Source organism: Apodemus sylvaticus, chromosome X, assembly GCF_947179515.1.
Source record: "Apodemus sylvaticus chromosome X, mApoSyl1.1, whole genome shotgun sequence".
Lineage (NCBI taxonomy): Eukaryota > Metazoa > Chordata > Mammalia > Rodentia > Muridae > Apodemus > Apodemus sylvaticus.
Genome location: NC_067495.1, coordinates 81,884,893 through 81,909,181, shown reverse-complemented (window position 1 = coordinate 81,909,181; position 24,289 = coordinate 81,884,893). Strand labels below are relative to the sequence as shown.

The 24,289-nt window shown below is 37.0% G+C and overlaps 1 protein-coding gene and 1 long non-coding RNA gene across 3 annotated transcripts; both read left to right on the top strand.

Moving 5' to 3' along the window:
- The first annotated feature begins 2,659 nt into the window (after positions 1–2,659).
- Positions 2,660–14,999, top strand: LOC127675289 (uncharacterized). Of its 2 annotated transcripts, none has more exons than XR_007975469.1 (5): positions 2,660–2,980; positions 5,783–5,901; positions 6,100–6,139; positions 9,572–9,644; positions 14,696–14,999. It is a non-coding gene; the product is annotated as an uncharacterized LOC127675289 (long non-coding RNA). The 2 variants fall into 2 exon arrangements; XR_007975468.1 differs by lacking the exon at positions 14,696–14,999 and adding an exon at positions 11,361–11,692.
- On the top strand, positions 2,979–5,543 carry Nap1l3 (nucleosome assembly protein 1 like 3). The gene has a single exon (XM_052171358.1). It carries the CDS (start codon positions 3,061–3,063, stop codon positions 4,813–4,815), a length of 1,755 nt encoding a protein of 584 aa, XP_052027318.1. The 5' UTR covers positions 2,979–3,060; the 3' UTR covers positions 4,816–5,543.
- Positions 15,000–24,289: the final 9,290 nt, after the last annotated feature.

Below are 24,289 nucleotides of genomic sequence, written 5' to 3'. Positions count from 1 at the left end.
AAAAAGGTTTATGTATATGGTCACATCAAGAAAGTTGTAAACAGTTCTCAAAGAGCTATGTACAACCTGAGTAGCTAAAACAAAAAATCTGTGATAAACATTTTCTCATGTAAAGAATGAGAATTTAGTCCCTGTTTAAAAAATTCACAAAGCAGTAGAAGAACAGATAAATCATATATTGTGTAGGAAGTTAATACATAATCTTCCGATGAAAAGTAAGTATTATAAAATATAAGAGCCATCATTTAAAATATGTCAATTACTCTAAGTACAAATAAATGGCATGACAATATTTATTTTGCAACCCAGTGATTTGAAGTATTGTTCACATATTTTTGTTTAGATTGAGATTACAAAACAAGATGTGAAAGGTAAGCCCCTTCTATTTAGCATTATACTAACATCCATCACTAATATTCCTGCCACAAGTTAAAAAAAACAAAAACAAAAACAAAAAAACAAAAAAAAAAAACCAGTCATTTGTGGTTGAAGGTTGGAATGGTTGAGCTCTTATGAATTTTAAATTACAAGAACCTTTATAGATATTTGTATTATGTTCAAAGTTATAAAATAAGCATAAGTTTTTTCTACTCTCTCAATTATCTTATGTTAATGTTCTGAAGTACATACTAATGCATGATACAGGTATACAGGAACAATTTTTATAACAGTAAAATGTATATATATATATATATATATATATATATATATATATATCAGTAAATACATGATGTGGATCACAACACGACTCTGATTAAATATAGTAAGGCAATTATAAAGGAATATTTTTCTATTTAAAAGCAATCCATTGGTCATTTCCTGTTAAAACATAGCTATGTATCTGCAAATTTCAAACCATCATATGATGCCATGATGCCACAGAGGTAAAACAATATACATAAATTATTAGGTATATATATGTATATATATATATATATGCATAAAGAAACTTCTTGAAGGAAATGAATCAAAATATAAAAATAGTTATCTTTTGATAAAATTAAGTGTCAATTATCATCAGAATCATCTATATTGAATTGCAATTTTAAAAATGTACATGTAATATGAGTTACAGTTAAGCAAATAAAAATTCCTTTTTAAACTAACAATGCATTTGTTAAAAATACATTACTAAATGAAAAATACAAACTGTATAATAAAAAAGTAGTAAACAAATGACAGTCTCATTTTAATATATTTCCTCATTTGAAATGAACAGTCCAGTATATTTCATATTCTAACACAACACTTATAGTATACGAAGATGTTTAGAAAGTAAATGTGGTTAAGTTGGTTATTTTCCATTCTTATGCCAAGTCACCTCTGTGAATATTTCTGCTTGTCTGGAAATATCAAGATATCTTCCAATCAAATCTTTAACAAATTATAGTCCATGAATTTTTATTTAAGAACCAAGGGTCAATTCTGTTTATTCATTAACAAAAGGTGGTTAATATATCCCTTACCTTTCAATGAAAAGTAAACACTGTTTTGTTTTGGGGGGTTGTAGCAGAACTGAATCCTGTAAATAAAAACAACAGATATCTGTTTTGATACCTCATTTTCAAAAAGATGGCTCACATATTTCTTGACTTACAAATCATCCTTTAATATAATTACAGTTCCAAATTAGAACAAAATTGGTGGCAGATGACATTTTTTAATATATATTTTCATTTTCTATATTCTTTGTTTACAATCCAAAAGCTAGCAGATGACATCTTAAACACTTAACAGAGGATGCACTTGGATTAAAACAAATCCCCCCCTCCCATCCTGCTGTTCATGGAACTGAAACCTGCTGCACAAAAGTCTGAAACGAATACTCTGTTTTTAAAAAATATTACCTTACGTTTAAATAACCCCTTATTTTATCTGAAATGTTGTTGCAAGCTTTAAAAAGGACTACGTGGCAATTTAGCAGTACGATTAGAGTATATAATATGCTACCTTTAAAACAGATTTAAAAAAAAATGATGTAACTGACTCACAGCAACATGCGTTTGCAAACCTTGTAGATGGATATAAACTAGGCTTGCCAAACATCACAGAGAGCACGTATTAAAGCGGCTATGCAGAATGCAATATGCATGCTGTCTAGCCCCTCCCCCCCTCCGCCAATAAAGGATTCCCCCTTTTTCAGAGTAAAACACATGCTCGTGGAATATTTAGAGGAAATCTTGTTTGTTTGCGTATGTGCTCCTCATTTTTCCTCAATCATCCACAGTCACAGTATCCAATGACGTCACTTAAAGCATTTTCACCTTTTTTATTTTTTATTAACAGTTTGTTGTGTGGAGGTCGTGATCAACCAAATAGGAATTCAGGGTGGGCAGTTGAGCATAGGGGCTCCTTTTCTTCCGTTGTAACTAGAGCTGGCGTTTTTAGCTCTTTTCTATGGTTTTTTTTTTCCCCTCTTTGAATTAAAAACCATGAAAGGACAGAATTTTGAAAGGGAGGGGGTAGCTGTCTTTAGGGGACGGTTGCCTTGGCTACCTCTGGTGCCTCTGGGAAGGTGGGAGGAGCCTGGAGGAAGGGCGTTTGCCTTTGGCCATCCTTTGGCCGCAACTGTTGTCAATCAAGTCCTCTCAGCCAATAAGGAGTGAACTGAAGGCATCCTGGGAACGAATTCAACGGGAGGGCTGTCAACAAGGGAGGGGCTGCTCATTCTAACCCAGGAGAAGGTTGAATTCGGTACTGCGTCATTGGACTGCGGCAGGTCTCGGCCCGGTCCATTGCAGCCTGAGAGGCCTGAAAGCTAAGGCTCCAGGCGGCTTCCCCTGCTGCGGTTTCCTGCGTGCCGCCTCCGTGGTCCTGCGTGCGCCACTGCCGCGCCACTGCCACAGCTGCTGCAGTCCGAGCCGCGACTGGTTCCCGGCCGCCGCCGCTGCAGTCTCTGCCGCCTGACCAGCTCCGGCCTTCGCCCCCCACTGCCGCCGCCCCCGCCGCCGCCGCCGCCGCCGCCGCCACCGGAGCATCCGTGAGTCCTTTTCTGTCCATCTCGGGGTGCACGATCTCTGCTGTTGTCACCACCTTAAGGAGGTGTACGGGGCTAGCAGTATGGCAGAAGCGGATCCTAAAATGGTCACAGAACCTGTTGCCCAGGGGGTTGCTGAAGAGGCGATGGCTAGCTCAGCTTGTGATTCTGGGGATGAATCTGACAGCAATAGCTCTAGCAGTACCACTAGTTGCAGCAGCAGCGGCAGCAGCAGCAGCAGCAGCAGTAGCAGCAGCAGCAGCAGCAGCAGTAGTAGCGGTAGCAGTGGCAGCAGCAGCAATGGCAGTCGTTTAAACCAAAAGAAGAGGGTACCTGAACCCCCCAGAAGGGCCCAGCGACGTCCCTTCGGGAAACCTTTCTTGGATAAGCTGCCCCAAGCAGTAAGAAAACGGGTGCAGGCACTCAGAAATATTCAGAATGAGTGTGACAAGGTAGACACCTTGTTCTTAAGGGCAATTCATGATCTTGAAAGGAAGTATGCTGAACTCAATAAGCCTCTATATGATAAGCGTTTTCAGATCATAAATGCAGAATATGAGCCTACAGAAGAAGAGTGTGAATGGAATTCAGAAGAAGAGTTCAGTGGTGATGAGGAAATGCAGGATGACACACCTAATGAAATGCCACCCTTAGAGGGTGAGGAGGAAGAAGAAAGCTGTAAAGAAACAGCTGAAAAGGAGGGAGAAGTAAAGGATGCTCCAGAAGAAGTTCCTGAGGCAAAAGTTGAAGAAGAGGAGGCTCCCAAAGAAACTCCTGAGATGATAAGTGAAGAAAAAGAAATTCCTAAAGAAGATGCTGAAGAAAAAGCTGAAGAACAGGAATCCTCTAAAAAAATTCCTGAGGTAAAAAATGAAGAAAAAGCAGACTCTACGGAATGCATAGATATAGTTCCTGAAGAAAAAGAAGACCTCGAAGAAGTTACCCAGGCAGAAGATGTTAGCCTGGCAGAAGATGTTAGCCTGGCAGAAGACGTTACCCAGGCAGAAGACGTTACCCAGGCAGAAGATGTTACCCAGGCAGAAGAAGTTACCCAGGCAGAAGATGTTACCCAGGCAGAAGAAGTTACCCAGGCCAATTCAGAAAATAAGGATCAGCCTACAGAAGACTCTACACCAATGGCTCCGGTAAGAGAGGCTCAAAAGAGGGTTCCTGAGACAAGGCCTGAAGAAGGAGTCAATATTAAAAGGGCTCGAAAGGGAAAACCTAAGAAAGAAGATCCTAAAGGTATTCCTGACTACTGGCTGACTGTTTTAAAGAATGTTGACAAGCTTGGGCCTATGATTCAAAAGTGTGATGAGCCCATTTTGAAGTTCTTATCTGATGTTAGCCTGAAGTTCTCAAACCCTGGCCAACCTATTGGTTACACTTTTGAATTTCATTTCCTACCTAACCCATACTTCAAAAATGAGCTCCTGATGAAGACATACATAATAAGGTCAAAACCAGATCACTACGACCCTTTCTTCGCTTGGGGATGGGAAATTGAAGAGTGCAAAGGCTGCAAAATAGATTGGAGACGAGGAAAAGATGTTACAGTGACAACCACCCAGAGTCGCCCAGCTGTTACAGGGGAAATGGAAGTCCAGCCAAGAGTGATTCCTAATGCATCCTTCTTCAACTTCTTCAGTCCTCCTGAGATTCCTTTGATTGGGAAGCTGGAACCAAGAGAAGATGCGATCCTTGATGAGGACTTTGAGATTGGTCAAATTTTGCATGATAATGTCATCTTGAAGTCAATCTATTACTTCACAGGAGAAATCAATGATCCCTACTACCATGATTTCAGGGATTACGGAAACAGGAAGTACTACAAGTAAAAAGGGCAAGCTGAAAGATTTTTCAAGAATCCTTAAACGTCAAGCAAGCAGAAGTGGAATAGAGTCATCTAAACTTAGAAAACAGAAAACATGCCCTATAACCTGAACACTAGTACTCCTTATAGTCTGCCGTTTTCATTTTTCCTGGTAGTGTCCTAAAAGGACATTAAGCTTCTGTTTCCTGGTAATGTCCTAAAAGTTGTCTTAAGCTTCTGTTCATTCTACCTTGCCTGTTGTATTGTAATATTCTTCAAAATACGTAAACTGCTGTTAATTTCCAAAGCATGTTTTGTTTGGTGCTACAGTGTTGGTTTTGTGAAGTCAGTTTTTGTCATGTTGCTATTAGATTGTACCTGTGAAAATTGTCAGACTTGTTAGAGAATTCCTTGCCTGAATAAGCCACAGTTTAAATGCCAATATACATGTGTTTTCTCTCTCTTTTTTTTCAGCCCAGAGGACTAAAGACTTAAATCTGCTTGCACTAGGTGTGCCTTCATTACTTTGCCATAGAAATGTAGTAATGATACCAACTAAAACATTCTATTGTGAAATGTAGTTGCTTGAAAAAGTAATGAGAATATACTTTAAAATGTCAGTCAGGATCACAATAGATTTTTGTGGATTTGTTTATGTGATTTATTGGTCTATTAGCAAAAGTATTGTTTACCACTAAGGTGTTAAATATGGTGTAGTATTTTAAAAATTTGCCTCGTTGTATATTGTGTAATTGAAAACTAAAGAAACCGTATTTTCTTCATGTGTTCTACTTTGCCTTTTAAAAATTATTTCATCATTTGATACATTTTCATGTTCTTTTATTGTACCCAGAGTAAATCTTAAATAAACTGCCATGCTATAAAGACTTACCATTTTCTTTTAATCGTAAAAACTGCATATCAAAAAATAAAGAATACTGAAGATGAAAGTTTAATAAGCATAACTATTAACATTCTCATATTTTTCCTAGATTATAATTCTTCAACTGGAAGATACCATTGGAAATATTGAAGAGGAATGGGATGGGAGAAGGAGGAGAACATGGGAGGAAGAAGAGGAATGTGGAAGTAGATAAGGGAAAGAAGAAGGGTGAGAAGGAAATGGGAAGAAGATGGGAGAGAAATATGGGAATAAGAAAGGGGAAGGGATTGAACTAAGGGAGGGAACAGTTGGGAAGAGAGAAGGGAGATTATCTTACTTAGAAACATTGATTTCACATGATCAGGGCCTGTCCTGTACTATGACTTTGGAGGATGTCACACTATCATGACTTGTTTTTTCTTATAGGCAACATCATTTTTCATCCACACTTCACAGATGATCTCAGGTAATCATATCCTAAAATTTTGGGTTGATTCTAGCAAGAAGAATAAGCCATCTAAATTCAATATCAGTAAAGTATTGAATGATGAATAGAGTATAAAGACATAATAAGCACTGGAAGTAATAAAGTTCTTTCCTTCACAGTTGGCATTTCTCCATATAGATGTTTTCCACCAAGGTAATAGGAAATAATGTGAACAGGAAGAAGACAGAATTATAGATTTCTAGGCCTCTGTGTATAAAATCTGGTAGTAGTTATCCTAGTTCCCACCATTTATAGTTCAATAACTTCCTTTTATCCTTGCTTAATAAGAATTTTGTCTCCCATATATATAAAAAAAGAAAAAAAAACGCTTATAACACATGGCATGTATATATAACTAATAAAATATAGTTGATCTTTAGGCTACAATATTAATATCAAGAAAGGAATTTTTACTTTATCAGTACCATTAGGCAGTCCCTTTTTTTTATTATTCTTTAATCTTGTTTTTACAGTCCAATCGTTATCTCCATTTTGGTCCTACCCTCTGACTGTTCCCACGTCCCATACTTTCCCCCAAGTCACCAAGAGGATGTATCCACACCCCCAACCACCCATGCTCCTAACCCAGTAGACTTCCCCCACTCCCTGGAGCCTCAAGTCTCATGAGGGTTAGGTGCATCTTCTTTCACTGAGTCAAAACTGGGCAGCCCTCTGCTATATATGTATTGGGGGCCTAATATTAGCAAGAATTGCTGCCTGGTTGGTGGCAGACCTTTTTAATTTAGATTTTGTACTCAAGAGTCCTTAGAAAATAAGTGACCCATCTACAGATGAGCACTCAGAATTATTTTTCTTCTGCACTAAGACCAGTTATAAGTCTCTACATTAACTGTTATCCAAAGCAGAAAGGAGCATTTCTGACTTGAGTTGAAAGCTGCACAAATCTATGAGGTTAAACATAAATATTTATAAGGTAGTTTTTCAGAAAGCCCAGTTAGCATGCACTAATTGAACAGTCTGTTATTAATAACAAAAATATAATCCATGAAGATGGGAGGGAGGTAGGGTGGAGAGAGGGGAGAAGTTGGAGGGTAGTGGAGAACAAGGGCTATGGTTAAAATATGTATAAATATATGGAACTGTCAAGGAATATAAAATTACTTTTAAAAAGAGTTTATAAGGCAGGTTTGCTTCTATGATGGAGCCAAAATAAAGGCTAGTATAAATGTGCTATACCTTAATGTGCCTGTATAGATTGCCCAAGTGCATATATTCTATAGCTGCTAGGCAACACATATAACAGAACCTTTAAAATTTGTACCTGAAACACTACATCATTCTTAGAACTCTTAACAGAAGTTTACCACCTTTTCTCTGTGTTTTTCATAATGAAAAAATACAGATAGATACAGAAGCATATTATGTTAAAAGATGACTTGCTTGCAGGTGTTTTATTCTTCCAGTCTTTGACTCAAACCCAATTGTGAATTACATTTGATAGGTGTAAGAGGAACTTACTATATTGGTAACATTAAGATTACAGAAATATAAGCAGTCTGTGCAGGATGCTTCCACTCCTTAGGGGATTGCAGAAGGTAAGAAGAACAGGAAACCTATTAAACTATGACCTTCATTGGAATGCATGCTTGTTTATCACACCTTATAAGCCAAAGGATGTTATAAAAAGTTTTATTCCTAAGAATGAAACTAGTGGAACTGTGAGAAATGCTTAGCAGGGACTTACATGACCTTCTTATGCTCTTTGTTCTTTTTTGCTGTGATTGAAAACTGAAGCCAGCTGTTCACTTTAATGCTGCCAACCTGATCAAGACCTCTGCCACTTCATCCTTTTCACTCATCCTCAGCAGTTAATGCCATCTGTTCCATGATGAGATTATTCTTGTCCAGAGTTGATCCACTCTGGTCCATCTAATCATTTACCATTTTCTTTAATAGGCCAGGCTGAGATAACAAGAGACTGTTAGCAACAACAGGAACAGCAGCAAAGTTTACTGAAGAACTCATAGAAAATCATATTTGCCCATTAGAGGCAGGAGAGTTAGGAATTAAAGGTTATCTTTGGCCTGAGAGGAAGTTCTGGATTCTAGCCTTGGCTGCTTGAGAACCCATCTAAAAATAAATAAATAGGGCCTAGAAATGTGACTCGGTGGTTAAGGACACTTGCCTCTGTTTCAGAGGACCTTGGTTCTTTTCCCAACATTCATATCCCCATTCACAATTCTTTTTAATTCTAGTTTCAGGGGATCTCCATGCTTTCTTTTGGCCTTGGGAACCAAATGTGCATTTAGTGCACATACATACATGCAGACAAACATAAACATAAATTTATTTTATATCTTTAAAAATAAAGCAATTAATAAAATAAATAATTTACTATACTCTCCCATAATGCTTTAAAGGAAATTGTGTGGATATCAGTTGCTAAACAATGATGTTTGTTATCTGAATCAATTGGAATCAGTTGGAGCCAGTGACAGCTCCTTGTAAAATCCTGTTGAAGATATTTGTAAAGTATTCCATTATTTCCCTATAAGACAGAACAAACTCCTTTGGGACAGACCACTAACAAAGATCCACAGTCACATGACAGACACACACAAGAACAGATACAGACAAACATTTGCTACCTAGCTATCAAGGAGGCACAAAATAATAGTCATTTCATTATTATAAAATAATATTTTAATGAATAATGCTAATAAAAATATATTAAAGTAATTACATTTAAATTAATATTAGTAATGAAATATTAGTCATAGCAGACAATATGGAAGACACAAGGAGTATCAAGTGGAGAATTCAAGTCTAGGCTCTCTTGACTAAATGACTCCAAGGTAAAGGTTCCCCCCCCCCCCCCGCCCTGTCTTTCCTTAACATGACACTGATTTTTGATGACTAGGAGTTAATCATTAATATGCACAATCCATAGACTTTGCACATACTTGTCCCATGAATAAAGTAGTAGAATATGGAGTTAAGTATGTTATCTGTCATGATGGTTCCTATCTGTAATCCCAGCATTTAGGAGGGTGAAGAAGGATTAGGAATTCAAGGTTACTCTCAACTATATAGTTCCCTGCCAGCCTGAGCTACATGAGAAACTGTCTCAAACACTATAATAAGCATACATTAAAAATAAAACAAGCACTTTAAGAAACAAATTAATATAAATTATTCTATATTGTTTTTTGCCATGAACTTGGGCCTATATAGAAAATAATTAATCATGAATTGTTTCCCACAATGGTCTTTTACTAAGACCATTTGTAAATGGTTTTATTTCTCTTTAGCTTTAAAACAAAGATGATTAGGCATATTTCCCTTGCAATAATACTTTTGTTTAACTGAGTATTGTGATTAATGTGTTTAGCTGTTACATTTTCAAAATCTGCAAAGCAGTATAAAAATTATTCTCTACATTTTGAACAGTACGGACTCCTGTCATATCCATCCATTGCAAAAGGAATCTGCTTTGATGAGAGATGAGAAGCTATACTTGAGTGTGAGTATAAGAATAAGTATTTAGAATGCAGTTATAAACTATATTAGTTTAGAGAAATATTAAATATCTCTCTAGCTTCATATATCTGACTGATTTTCCAGTAGTAATAAATGTCGATTCTTAAACTCCCATTGACAACTGTTTAGTTTCCCACTAGATAAAAATGCTGCTATCCACTATTGTACCATTGGTAAATATGTTGCTATGTATATTATTGTGGTTTGTAGGCTTTAAAGATGGATAGGATTATCTATTGATTCTCTTGGTGGTGTGTTCACCAATGATGTCTCCAGGTTTGTGGAGGCAACCAAAGATTATACCAATGGCCTAGGTGTCCATCCGGTACTGAATTTCAATAGACATATTTGCAACATACCCCCTATGCCTAAGGTTCAGGAAAGAAACATCACAAAAGAGGTGACAGAAACATTGTAAGAGCCAGAGTACTAGGGTGCCTTTTGCTAAATAGGCTTCCCTACATATGCCAAGGAAATACAATGATGAACTTTCAACACCACAGTTCCCCAAATAAGACTGTCATTACAACATGATCTGACAGGCTTTCATGGATATGGGAGATTTCACAGGGTCCTACCACAATATCTAGAGCCACAAGTGGCCATTGTGGTTGAGAGAGGGAAAATCAGTTTCCTTGAAGGATGAGCCTCCATAAAACTTATCCAATCCCAAGTGGTCAGCCCTGGATACATGCACATATTGACAGATTCCATGTGGGCATATAGCTATTAATTGTTTGAGATATATACTCATTTATCCCTAGATGGCACTGAAGTGACTAAGTTGCTTAAAATGACCTTGAAGACCTAATCTTCCTGCCTTAGCCTCTCTAGTACTGAGACCATGCATTTGTACCACTGTGCTTAGCTTCAAGGTAATCGTTTCTAAAGTCTAGCAGAACTGATATAATGATCTTTACATTCAAATATAAACATTGTAATTTCAATCCTTTCCATGGCCCTATTAAATAAGTATTATTATTATTATTATTATTGTTATGTCTGTTCAACAAACCGAAAAGTAAGATAAATAGAAGTGTGCAAGTTCACATACCTGATAAGTTTCAAAGCTAGTCTCTAAACTTGGCAATCAAGCTATAGGTCATGCCTTTAACTATTATAACATGCAGCCACTCTTTCATGCTACTCCACGCAGTAAAACCACTTCTTGTCCATACTCAGGATAAAACTGAGAGAAATAGCAGATCAGAAAATAGACTATAGTCAAGGAAATGCTTGTAAATTCCAACTTACTTAGAAGTAGTGGCTCACTGAATTATCCTATAACACATGACTAAATCATTCTGTAAAAGTAAGCTTATCATAACACTTGAATAATAATCTAAAATATATTCTTACATTTATTTTTATATAATTTCATTTTTTAATATTTTTATTTTCTATATTCTTTGTTTACATTCCAAATGATTTCCCCTTTCCCGGGTCCCCCCTCCCCATATGTCCCATAAACCTTCTTCATTTCTATGTCTATATGAAGTAGCCTGTTACATTAATAAATATTGGAATTATTGAATTCAACATGCTCAGAAATAATAAAATAATAAGTACAAAATATGTTTAAAATGCTATTAACTTGCTAGTTTATATTTTAATCCTAGAGAAAAGTATCCTCTGATTTTCATGGATTTTATGTAAATATTATTAACCTTTATTGTATTTCCTTTTTCTAATTCAATAGGTCTTACCTAATCATCTGGTATAGCAATCTTGACTTTATGGGATTTAAGATCCCAAATGCAACAAATCTCTAGGAATATGTGCAAGAGTGTATCCAGAGAAGTTGTACTGAAGTGGGAGACACACTTGAATATAGGAGGCAACATTTCATGGGCTGGGGGTGGGGATCTCCAACTGGAGAAAAAGAGAAAGCAAATGTTGCTTCAGTATCCATTATTCTTACCTTGGATTCCATGTGACCAACTGGCTCACACTCTCATCCCTGTGCCGTTGCTTATAAGACTGAACTTTGCTCTCAAAACACAAGCAAAAATAAACCTTTCTTTCATCAAATTGTTTTTGTCAAGGATTTTGTCACTACAATGATAAAGGTAACTAATGATCATACTAAACACTTAAATACCTGTGTTATCTTTATTTTCAGTCTTTCAAAGCAATGATGAATTTTTATTCATTCCTTCAGTTGGTCAATATTCTGCCATATTTGTTGACGAAAAGTCTACCAGTTGCAATATTTAGTAATATCAAATAACAGAATACCTTTTCATAGATCTTATCTCATCTTTCTTTGTTTACATTTTAGTAATAGACATCAATGAAACAGTAGCCCCTACATTTCAAAACAGTTTACAGAAATAAATGCTTTTGGTCCAACTCTTCTAGTCCTAAGCAGTATATTATTAAGGGAGACAAAATTGGGTCAATAAATTTGTGACGTGTAATTTTAAAAGGAACATTTGGTAAGAAATATTTTTAAGAACTAATTATATGTACATATTTAAGATAATAGAGAAGTAAAAGGCAATGAATGACCTACCAGATGATCACTATTTAAAAGATTTCTACCACACTACGTGAGAAATGGAAGAAAAATAATATCTCCCTAAAACTAACACTGCTATTTAAACTTCAGATAAAATATCACTATTAGAGACTTGCTGAATTGGTGTTAACTCACTTATTTTTATTTCAACAGAAAGAGGACTCTGGGAATCCCACACATTACTTATAATTATATAACTGTACATGAATTTTAATAAGCCTCTTCAGGCTTTGAATTGAGATATAGACATAAAATATTCCAAGATAGATAAATCTCTCATTTGTTACATGCTTTGCCAAATGAGAATGGTACTTTTAGGTGGTGTGGCCTTATTGGAGGAAGCTTGTCATTGGGGGAGTGGGTTTTGAAGTCCTGCCCAGTGCAGAAAAGTCTGTTTCTCCCAGCTGCAGTCAGTTCAAGATGAAGAACTCTCAAGTCCTCCAATGCCATGCCTTCATGGATGCTGCCATGCTTCCTGCCATGATCATAATGGACTGACTGTACCTCTGAAGCTGTAGGCTAGCTGAAATTAAATGTTGACCCTTATAGAAGTTGCCTTTGTTGTAGTGTCTTTTCACAACAGCTAATACCCTATATGCATTTATGTAGAAGAGTTACATTGCTGAATCATGTGATACATACATTTTCAGCTTTCTAGGGGAAAAAAAGCCATACCAATTTCTACTACGTTGCACTTCCACAAGCAATGAAGAATTGTTCCTTTTGCATCCTTACTATCATGCGTTGTCATGTGTTTTATTGATCTTGGCCACTTTAATTTGAGTAACTTGAAATTGAAAAGTAGTTTTTCAATTTCTTATACCTTGATATATGCAACATGTATTATAATTTTCTAAGCTAATTGTGTTTCATGTTTTGATAGCTCTGTTTAGATCTATACTACATTTTTGAGCCGGATTATTTCTATCACTGATATTCTCATTTTTAGTTGTTTAAACGTTCTAGATACTAAAACTCTATCAAGTATATAATTGATAAAGATTGTTCCCATTCTGAAGATTTAAACATTACTTATATCATATTAGACTCTTCTGTACAGAAACATTTTAGCTTTTGAGGTCCATTATCAATTAATAATGTTAATGCCTATGCTACCACTGTCCTTTTCAGAAAGTCCATTCTTACAATGAGTTCAAACCTTTTCCATATCAGATTCAGGTTATCTGATTTTATGTTGAGGTCTTTTATTCTTTTGGAGATGAGGTTTATTTTTAGGATTATACATGGACATCTATTTTCATCCTTCTGCATGCGCCTATCTAATTTGGTAAGCACTATTTCTCGAAAATGCTGTTTTTTTCTTTAGTATATGATTGGATTATTTGTCAGAATTCAAGAGTTCATGGACATGTGGAGTTATGTCCATGTCTCCAATTATATTTCAATAGTTAATATGTCTTTTTATGTCAATACCACATGCTCTTATAATTATAGCTCTGTACTGCCATATGAAGTCTGGGATGATAATACCTCCAGCATCCCTTTTTATTCAGCATAATTTTGGCATTCTTGGAGTGTGTGTGTTTCTATATGAAGGCGAAAGCTAAACTTCCATGAAGATTTTTGTTGAAAATTTGATGTGGATTGCGTTGACTTGCTAGATTACTCTTTGTAGGATGATCATTTTTCACTACATTAATCCTACTGAACCATGAGTTTGGGAGAACTTTCCATCTTCTGGTGTTTGAATTTGATGCATAGATTTTTAGATCTGTGATATCCTTCTGGTAGACTTTTCTTTTATGGACTGTATGTAGTATTCTCTGTCTTTTATGGCTAGTTTAGATATGTTTTATCTGTTTAAACAGATATAAAATAGCTATATGTTTGCTTCTCAGCTCAATTTGTTTGGAATAACTTTTCCCATCTTTTTATTATAACTTGATGGCTGTCATTGTTAGTGAGGTATGTTTCTTGAATGCTTAGCTCATAGGAGGTGCTCTGTAGTCAGGCTGTAGCAACACTAGAATGGAGAACAAGAAGGAAATGAACATTTCTTATAGAGTTCTAGCCTAGTGTGCTATCTTTGAGACACTAGTAAGAAGAGGTATTGGAGGACAGTAGAGTTAAAAAGGCAGGGAATGGGCTAGCAGAACATGCTGAAATGGGTCACCAGGAAGAACTAGGGAAACCCTACTTGTCAAAGGTTTCAACTCAGAAAATAGCAATATATTTATCTGTACCAAAAATGTAGTATGTGTTTTCTGAAACATCCGAAGATTATATTTTAAACTGAGTTATTTGAAATAGAATGATAACATTCCCTCCAGGAAATATGCACAGCATAACAAAATGTTCAGTGCTCTTCATGTGGCACCTACAGTTGTGTTGTTTTTCAAAGGGATCCATGTGATCCCAAACCTTATGGGCCATTGTTATTTACCTTCATTGCATTTAAGAACTCTAATGAAAGACTCTGTTGCTGAAGACACCACAGATTTAGAAAAGTGGATGAACTAAACTGTTACTGATTTAGACACTTCTTCTGCAAGGCTTGTTCTTAGGTGTTGGAGCTACCAAAGAAGAGAGGGAACCAAGAGTCTTACCCGACTGTAAGGCCTGAGAACCACAGCAATTTCAGGACTGGCAAGATATCTGTAATGGTGCAGTAGTTGTATTTATATTTTATTGGCAACCAACAGCTGCCAACTTGAACCAGCAGCACACTACATAGGAAGAAAACCATGGCCTTTTCTGTAAGCCAATCCAAGAATCCAAAAATGGAAGAGACATACATTCTGGAGAAGAACAGTATTAACACTTTTAAAACATTACTATGGCATTTAACTATATCTTTAAAACTCTTGTTGAAAGAAAGCAATCATGGGGGGCAAAGGGAAGGGAGACCTGTGTGAGAAAGGGAACAGGGAGGGGAAAAGAGAAACATTAGGTATGTAGGGGTAGGGAGACAGGAGTCAAGTCCTGGGAGCCTGTGGAAAGAATGGAAACAAGCAACCTTGGGAGGTAGGAGATGGTGGGACCCTCTAGAATGTACCAGAGACCTGGGTGGTGAAAGACACTCAGGATTCAAAGGGAGGGACCTTAGATGAAATGCCCTACAGTGGGGAGAGGGAACTTGTAGTGTCCACCTCCAGTAGAAAGACAGGGCATCAATTGGATGGATGAGGGTGCCAGTCACAGTAAAAAATTCTGACCCAGAATTGTTCCTAGCAAAAAGAACTTCAAAGGGAAAAATTGGAGAAGAGACTGAATGAAAGAAGGTTCAGTGACAGGCTCAAGTTGTGATCTACATAGGGAGAAAACCGTGCGCTTTGCTATAAACCTAGTGAAGAACCCCCAAATGGAAGAGTCATATATTCTCAAGGGGAAGCTCCAAGGCCTGACACTATTACTCATGCTATGGTATGCTTACAGACAGAAGCTGAGCATGGCTGCCCTCTCGGAGGCCCAACAAGCAGCTGACTGAAACAGATATAGATACTTAAACCAAACCAATGGACTAAAGACTGGGGCCTCTGTGGCTGAACTAGAGAAAGCCTTGGAGAAGGTGAGGATAGGTGCCCCCATAGGAAGCTCAGCTGTCTCAACTAACCTGGACCCCTGAGATCTCTCAGATACTGAGCCACCAACCAGGCAGCATAAATACATACATACATACATACATACATACATACATACATACATACATACACACACACACACATACACACACATACATATACATATATATATATACATATACATGTACAAGAGAGGACTGCCTGGTCTGGCCTCAGGGAGAGCAGATGCACCTAACCATTGAGAGATTTGAGGCCCCAGGGAGTGGAGAGGCCTGGTGGGGTGGAATGTGCATGGAGACTTCTTCTTGGAGTCTGTGTATGTGGAATTGGATGAGGAACTGTTGGAGGACAGACAGGGAGGGAGATAAGGAGATAATGACTGGATTGTAAAAAAGATTTAAGTTAATTGAAATAAGAAAGAAAATAGATTACTTCCTCATACAATATATTTTGATTATACTTCCCAGTCTCCACTTCTCTCCCCTCCTACTACATCTACTTCCTTTCTGTGCATTATTAGAAAAAGAAACAGGCTTCTAAAATGTAACAATAAAACGTGACAAAAAAAGTGTAATAAGATGAAGCAAAAATTTTCATAATGAAGTTGGATATGGCATTCCTACCAGAGAGAAAGAGTCCCACGAGTAGGAAATAAGTCATAGACCCATTAGTTCTCACAGTCAGGAGTTCCATAAAATGCTAAGCTAATCCCTGTAATCCATATGGATCAGAAATGTATACGCATATAGGTCCTGTGCTTGCTGCTTCAATCTCTGTTAGCTCATGTGGCCTTGATTAATTGACTCAGAAGTCTTCATTCTCCTGCAGTCCTTTTAGTCTTACAATCTTTTTATTACTAGTTATTTTCTTTATTTACATCTCAAATGATATCCCCTTTCCTCATTACCCTCTGAAAATGCCCTATCCCATTGCCCTCCCCCCGCTCATCAACCCACCCACTCCTGCTTCCCTGTCCTGGCATTCTCCTACACTGGGGCATTGAGCCTTCACAGGACCAAGGGCCTCTCTTCTCATTGATGTCCAAAAAGGCCATGCTCTGCTACATATGCTGCTGGGAGCCATGGGTAACTCCATGTGTACTCTTTGGTTGGAGTTTCAGTCCCTAGGAGCTCTGGGGGGGGGGCATACAAGTTAGTTCATATTTTTCCTCCTATGGGGCTGTGGGCCCCTTTCAGCTTCTTGGGTTCTTTCTCTAGTTCATATATTAGGAACCCTGTTCTCAGTCAATTGGTTGGCTGTGATCATTTACTTCTGTATTTGTCAGGCCCTGGCAGAGCCTCTCAGGAGACAGTTATATCAGGTTCATGTCAGCAAGTACTTGTGGACATCCACAATAATGTCTGGGTTTTGTAACTGTATATGGGAGGAATCTCCAGGTAGGGCAGTATCTAAATGGCCTTTCCTTCAGTCTCTGCTCCACACTTTGTCTCTGTATCTCCTCACATGTGTTTGATCTCATTTGATCCCCCTTCTAAGAAGGTCTGAATTATCCACACTTTGGTTTTCCTTCTTCTTGAGCTTCATGTGGTTTGTGAATTCTATCTTGTGTATTCCGTGAGATTCTGGATAAAATCCACTTATCAGTGAGTGTATACCATGTGTGTTCTTTTGTGATTGGGTTCCCTCACTAAGGATGATATTTTCCAGTTTTACCCATTTGCCCAAGAATTTAATGAATTCATTGTTTTTAATTGCTGAGTAGTACTCCATTGTGTAAATATACCACATTTTATGTATCAATTCCTCTGTTGAGGGACATCTGGATCCTTTCCAGATTCTTACTATTAAAAATAAGGTGGCTATGAACATAGTGGAGCATGTGTCCTTATTACATGCTGGAGAATGTTCTGGATATATGCCCAAGAGTGGTATAGCAGGGTCCTCTGGTAGTAAATGCCCAATTTTCTGGGGAAGCTCCAAACTGAAATATGGATACTCTGGTCTTTCTTAGAAGGGGGAACAAAATACCTGCAGGAGGAGACACAGAGACAAAATGTGCAGTAAAGAACTGAAGGAAAGACCATCCAGAGACTGCTTCACCTGGGGATCCATCCTATATGCAGTCTCCAAACCCAGACACTATTGTGGAGGCCACAATTGCTTGCTGACAGGAGCCTGATATAGCTGTCACCCGGGAGGCTCTGCCAGTGCATGACAAATACAGAGGGGACACTCTCAGCAACCATTTAACTGAGCACCATATCTCCAATGTAGGAGCTAGAGAAAGGACCCAAGGAGGTGAAGGGGTTTGCAGCTCCATAGGAGGAACAACAATATGAACCACCCAGTACCCTAAGAACTCCCAGGGACTAAACCACAAACCAAAGAGTACCCATGGCTCCAGACATATATGCAGCAAAGGATGGCCTTGTTGGACATCAAAGGGAGGAGAGGTTCTTGGTCCTGAGAAAGCTAGATTCCCCAGTATAGGGGAATACATGGAAACTGGAGTGTGTTGATTGGTGATCAGGGGGAGGGGTAATGGGTTAGGATGTTTTCGAGGGGAGAAACCAGAAAGGGGGCAACATTTGAAATGTAAGTAAAGAATATATCTAATAAAGTAAATAAATAAATAAATAAATAAATAATGATCGAACCTTTATTTTCAGGTATTCACTTTTCATTTTAATAATCTTAGAAATGTTCAGCCTTCCTCTTCCAAGAAACCAAACTAACTTAATCAAGTAACCTAGTCCAAGTCAACTTTTTCTTCAAATATTTTTGATTAACATTAGAGGTTACTTGGTTATATATGGCAAAGTGCCTATACATTTCTTTTTTTCCTCTTTCTTGAAAATGTGCTACAGAGTATTCTTAATTGTTTTTCTATGCTGTTTCATAAACATCTTTGCATGTTTGTATCACTGCAATCTGCATGATACTCAGAACCAACATCTCGCACTAAGGAGTAAATCCTATGTTATATACATTTAATGCTTAGCAAAAGTTTTCTGATATCTTGGGGGTAATGCAATAAAATCAAAAGGCAGCAGAAAGATAAATTCAAAAGGCCTGCTGAGATTTAGTCTCTTGATCTTGTCCCTTAATTGGTGCTTATCAAATGGCTTTGCCATTGCAAGTGTCTACAAATTCCTCACTCTCTGAGTTTCTTTATTACCTTTGCCGATTGTCATGAGTTTTTGTTCTCATAAAACAAAAAGATAAAACAATTGCAAGACCACATTGCCAAGACTGTGTTATTGAGATATATGTGTAGCGTATGAACTTCCTTTAGGGGGCTTATGAACTTCCTTTAGGGGGCTGATGAGAGGATTTTAAATTATACAGCACAAACAGGTTCTCCAGATGTCTCTATATTGTGTGCCATCTCTATTTCATCTGTTTCTTTCACTTTCTCTTGGCTTCTACTTTCTGACTAACATTATTTGCCTTTACTCTTCTCTCTTTTCCTTTTACACACCATCTTGTCTTCAACTTACCAGACAGATGGTTAATTCCTTGTTTCTTTGACTACTGTTTTCTGTGCTATTTCTATACAAAGTTAATATGCTGCAATCTATAAAAATGAACTGGTATTAAAAAGCGTAGAGGTTGTTTTACTTCTAAATGGGTTAAGGTAATAAGTCTATCAGTTAAATTAGTGTAACTTTATAAAATTAGCTGAGTAAGCATGTAACAGATACATATCTTCATAAGGATACAAAATAAATTAACAACAATAGACTTCCAACACAATGCCTAGAAACGTTTAGGAATTAGTAATAGCATAAATTAGGGTTTTAAACATAGCTGAAACATTATTTTCACATTATTTTCTCTGAGATATCAAAGTTCTCTTGTCACCCCTTGGCTACATAATGTTTTACTTTTACTATGTATCTGAAATAATTCTGTTTTTTATTTTTAATAATTTTGAAGTATATATGTCTAATAAATGAAACAAACAGTAAAATGCCATCTGAACTTCCATGCTAATCACAATACTAGTCCAAATTTACAAAGTCAGAGTTCAAGTTTATTGCCTCAATAATGGATTCAAAGCTGTGGTTCATGTACACAAGAAAATAATTATTTGACCAACAAAACATGATCCTCACAATTTGCAACAGCTTAAATGTAACTGGAGATCATTATAAGGTAAATAAGCTAAGCACCACATGGAATTACTACATAGTTTTACTCATTCTTTTAAAAAAAAAATTTAGAGAAGTTGAAAGTAGAATCATGGTTATCAGAGACTAGGAATAGTAAGATGAAGAGTGTCCTGGAGACACATTTAGTTATTACATTTACATCTATAATAAATGTGAATCTAATTTTGAGTGTGGTAAGAAACAAAGATTGTTTTTCTTGTTCATGTACAATTGTATTAACATCATTTTTGAAAAAAATATTCTCTTGATTCAACCTTATTTGGTGCATTTAATAGGCTTTTATCTTGTGGACTAGGTCTTAGGTCAATTAAGAACTGGTTCAGGAAAGTATTTCTAAAAGGTCTAAATGAATGTAGAAGACCAGATTCTTACCATGAGACCACCAGACTTCATTTCCTAAATGGACTATTCCCAGACTTGTATAATTGTGTCTTCTGGTTCTCATCTTCTCAAGTGCACACACAGACTTTCGCTCTTGAATTATCCAGTCCATATCAAACAATTCTATTTACTAAGTTTCCATTATAATATGACTCAAATACTTGCCTCCCAAAGTTCATGTAATTATACATTCGCTTTATTGGTTAAGTTCTGTTCCTCTAGAGAACCAGATAAGTAGAGTACCCTTGAAAAGAATCAATTCAGTGTGTAAATACTTCTGGAATCAATTTTCTTCAACTGATTTCTATATTGTCCCTCATGCCAGTGCTCCAAAGCAATAATTAATGTATTCATTTATTAATTAATTGATTTCCATTTTTTAAAATTGATTTAATAATTAGGTTGTTTACTTTACAATCCAATCTCTGGTCTTCTTCCTCTTCTCCTCATCCTTGCGTCTCAGAAGTTCTATGCCCCATCCACTTCTCCTCTATTTCTCCTCAGAAAAATGGTAGGCTTACCATGAATATCAAACAGCCTTGACATATAAGTTGCAGTAAGACTAGGCACATATAATCTTGAGGCTAGACAAGGCATCCCAGTTAAGGGAAAGGCATTAGAAAGCATGCAACAGAGTCAAAGATAGCTATTTCCACTGTTAAGAGGCCTACATGAAGTCCAAGTTGCTGCAAAACTGCTACCTATGTGTAAAAGGCCTTTGTATATCCAATACTATTCATGCTTTCTGGTTGGTGGCTAAGTCTCTATAAGCTCCTCTGAATGCAGTTTAGTTGATTATGTAAGTTTTCTTGTGGTATCCTTGACCCCTCTGGTTACTTCAACACTTAACCTATTCCACAGGATTCCCCATGCTCTGCCTGAAAATTGGTTGTGGGTCTCTGCATCTGTTTCAATCAGTTCCTGGGTGAAATCTCTATGGTGATAGTAATGCTAGGCTCCTGTCTGCAAGTATAGCAGACTACCATTAATAATGAGAAAGAATGCATTTCTTTGAGTACTATATTGAATAGATATGGGGAGAGTGTGTCTCCTTGTCTTGTCCCTGATTTTTGCTTCAACTATCTCCCCATTAAATTTGATATTGGTTTTTGTTTTTCTGTATATTGCTTCTCTTATGTTTAAGTATGGACCTTGAATTCCTGATCTATCCAATACTTTTAACATGAAGGGGTGTTATATTTTATCAAATGCTTTTTCTGCATCTAAGGAGATCATCATGTGATTTTTTTCTTTGAGTTTGTATAGAAGATTTGTTTATATAGAAGATTATATTAATGGATTTTAGTATATTCAAACAACATTGCATCTCTGAGACACAAATTGGGAAGGAGGAAGTCAAGATATCACTATTTGAAGATAAGATAGTAAACATAAGAAATCCCAAAAATTCTACCAGAGAACTTCTCCAGCTGATAAACAGCTTCAGCAAAGTGGGCAGATATAAAATTAACTCAAATAAATCAGTAGCCTTCCTTTATACAAAGGATAAACAGGCTGAGAAAGAAATTAGGTAAACAACTCCCTTCACAGTAACCACAAATAATATAAAATCTCTTGGGGATAATTTTAACCAAACAAGTGAATGATCTGTGGGACATTAACTTCAAATCTCTCAAGAAAGAATTTGTAGAAGGTCTCATAAAATGGAAAGATCCCCTATTCTCATGGATTGGCAGAATTAACATAGTAAAAATGGCTATTATACCTAAGGCAATCTACAGATTCAATGCAATTCCCCATCAAAATCCCAACACAATTCTTCAAAGACATGGAAAAAACAATTCTTAATTTCATCTGAAAAGGCAAAAAATCCCAGAGTAGCAATAACAATTCTTTTTTTTTATTCGATATATTTTTTATTTACATTTCAAATGATTTCCCCTTTTCTAGCCCCCCACTCCACGAAAGTCCCATAAGCCCCCTTCTCTCCCCCTGTCCTCCCACCCACCCCTTCCACTTCCCCGTTCTGGTTTTGCCGAATACTGCTTCACTGAGTCTTTCCAGAACAAGGGGCCACTCCTCCTTTCTTCTTGTACCTCATTTGATGTGTGGATTATGTTTTGGGTATTCCAGTTTTCTAGGTTAATATCCACTTATTAGTGAGTGCATACCATGATTGATCTTTTGAGACTGGGTTACCTCACTTAGCCTGATGTTCTCCAGCTCCATCCATTTGCCTAAGAATTTCATGAATTCATTGTTTCTAATGGCTGAATAGTACTCCATTGTGTAAATATACCAGTTTTTTTGCATCCACTCTTCTGTTGAGGGATACCTGGGTTCTTTCCAGCTTCTGGCAATTATAAATAGGGCTGCTATGAACATAGTAGAGCATGTGGCTGGAAGAAACACCACCCCATACCTCAAGCCTTACTATGGAGCAATAGTGATAAAAACTGCATGGTATTGATACAGAAACAGATACATTAATCGATGGAATAGAGCTAAAGACCTAGAAATAAAACCACACACTTATGGGCACTTGATCTTTAACAAAGAAGCAAAACATATACAATAAAAAAAGAAAGCATCTTCAATAAATGGTGCTGCTCTAACTTGCTGAAATATGTAGAAAAATGAAAATAGACCCATATTTGTCACCTTGCACAAAACTCACATCAAAGTGGATCAAGGACCTCAAGACAAAACCTGATACACTGAATCTAATAGAAGAGAAAGTGGGAAAGATCCTTGAACTCTTAGGCACAGGAGAATATTTTCTAAACAGAACTCCAAGGGCACATGCTTTAAGATCAAGAATTGATAAATGGGACCTCATGAAACATCCAAGAAAAGAAGTTCTAAATAAGACACATATATAATTGTATATGTATGTGCAGATTAATGTGTGCATATGCACACACACATACATACATATGTATATATTCATAAATACAAAGGGTAGACACTGTTTAGGATATATAAAAAATGAAAATAAAGTTCATGACTATACTAGCCATGGGAAGCTGGCTCTGATTCTAGCACCAACTGTTGGTTCCCGCGTTGATTTCTGTGCTCGCTCGAATGTCCTGTCTGCTCCCTGCGTTGTGGCTGCCTCTGCCCACTGGGCCCACACGTGTGCACCCCGGGCACCTGGCCGCGGGCGGCGGTGGAACCGTGAACCGCAATGAGACACGCTAGACCAGATAGCTCCACGTGAGCTTTATTTAAGAAGGGGAAGGGGTAGCCGGCGGGAAGGAAAGGGGGAAGAGAAAGAAAGAGAGAGAGAGGAAAGGAGCGCTGCTCAGTTATATACTGGGGGTAAGTTAATTACAGGTAAACGTGGGCTATGGAATTCTGGGTAAATGGCAGCCGTTGCCTTGGCAACAGACCTATACATTGCTTTGCATGGCGTCACAAGCTTTGCAGGCCTCAGGCCTCGGGTACCTACACCAACCATTGTTTTCTTTCTGTGGAATGAGCCTTAAGTGCAATTAGAGAGCTGTTGCTTGATATTGACATGTGTATGCCATTTATTGTACCGTACCGTTATGTATTTCTTGCCATGCTGGTAATTGTCATAGTTCATATGTGTTGAAGCTGGGTAGAAGTTTTATATTGTTTTAATTGGAAAATATATTTTGATAATGGATATATCTGTAGTGAAAGAGTTGGAGAACATTTTACTCAACAGGTGTGCTACTTGGGTATTGGAAATATCTTACCATATTTTTTGTATATTTTGGGAAATAATCAATGTTATGATTTGGAGCTATCAAACTGGTTTACCTAAAAATGGATATATAAACTCAACATTTGGTAAATATATGAACTACTACATTTTAATTAGTCTAATAGACATTTAGTTAATATATAAATCCCCTGATCTCTGACAATGTCCTACAACTGAATCCATTTAATAATATAAATGATTTATCTATGTATGTATTAAAATTTTAATGCAGAAAGAAAATACACAGATAAATAATTTGGAGTCATATTATTACCCTTAACTTTATATCTTCTTTTATATTAAAAGTGATTCACTTATTGAAGACTAAATGATTAATAATTGGATTGCAGTATT

Excerpts from the sequence above, each read along its gene's own strand:
- Nap1l3 (XM_052171358.1), top strand. The coding sequence starts at position 3,061 with ATGGCAGAAGCGGATCCTAAAATGGTCACAGAACCTGTTGCCCAGGGG.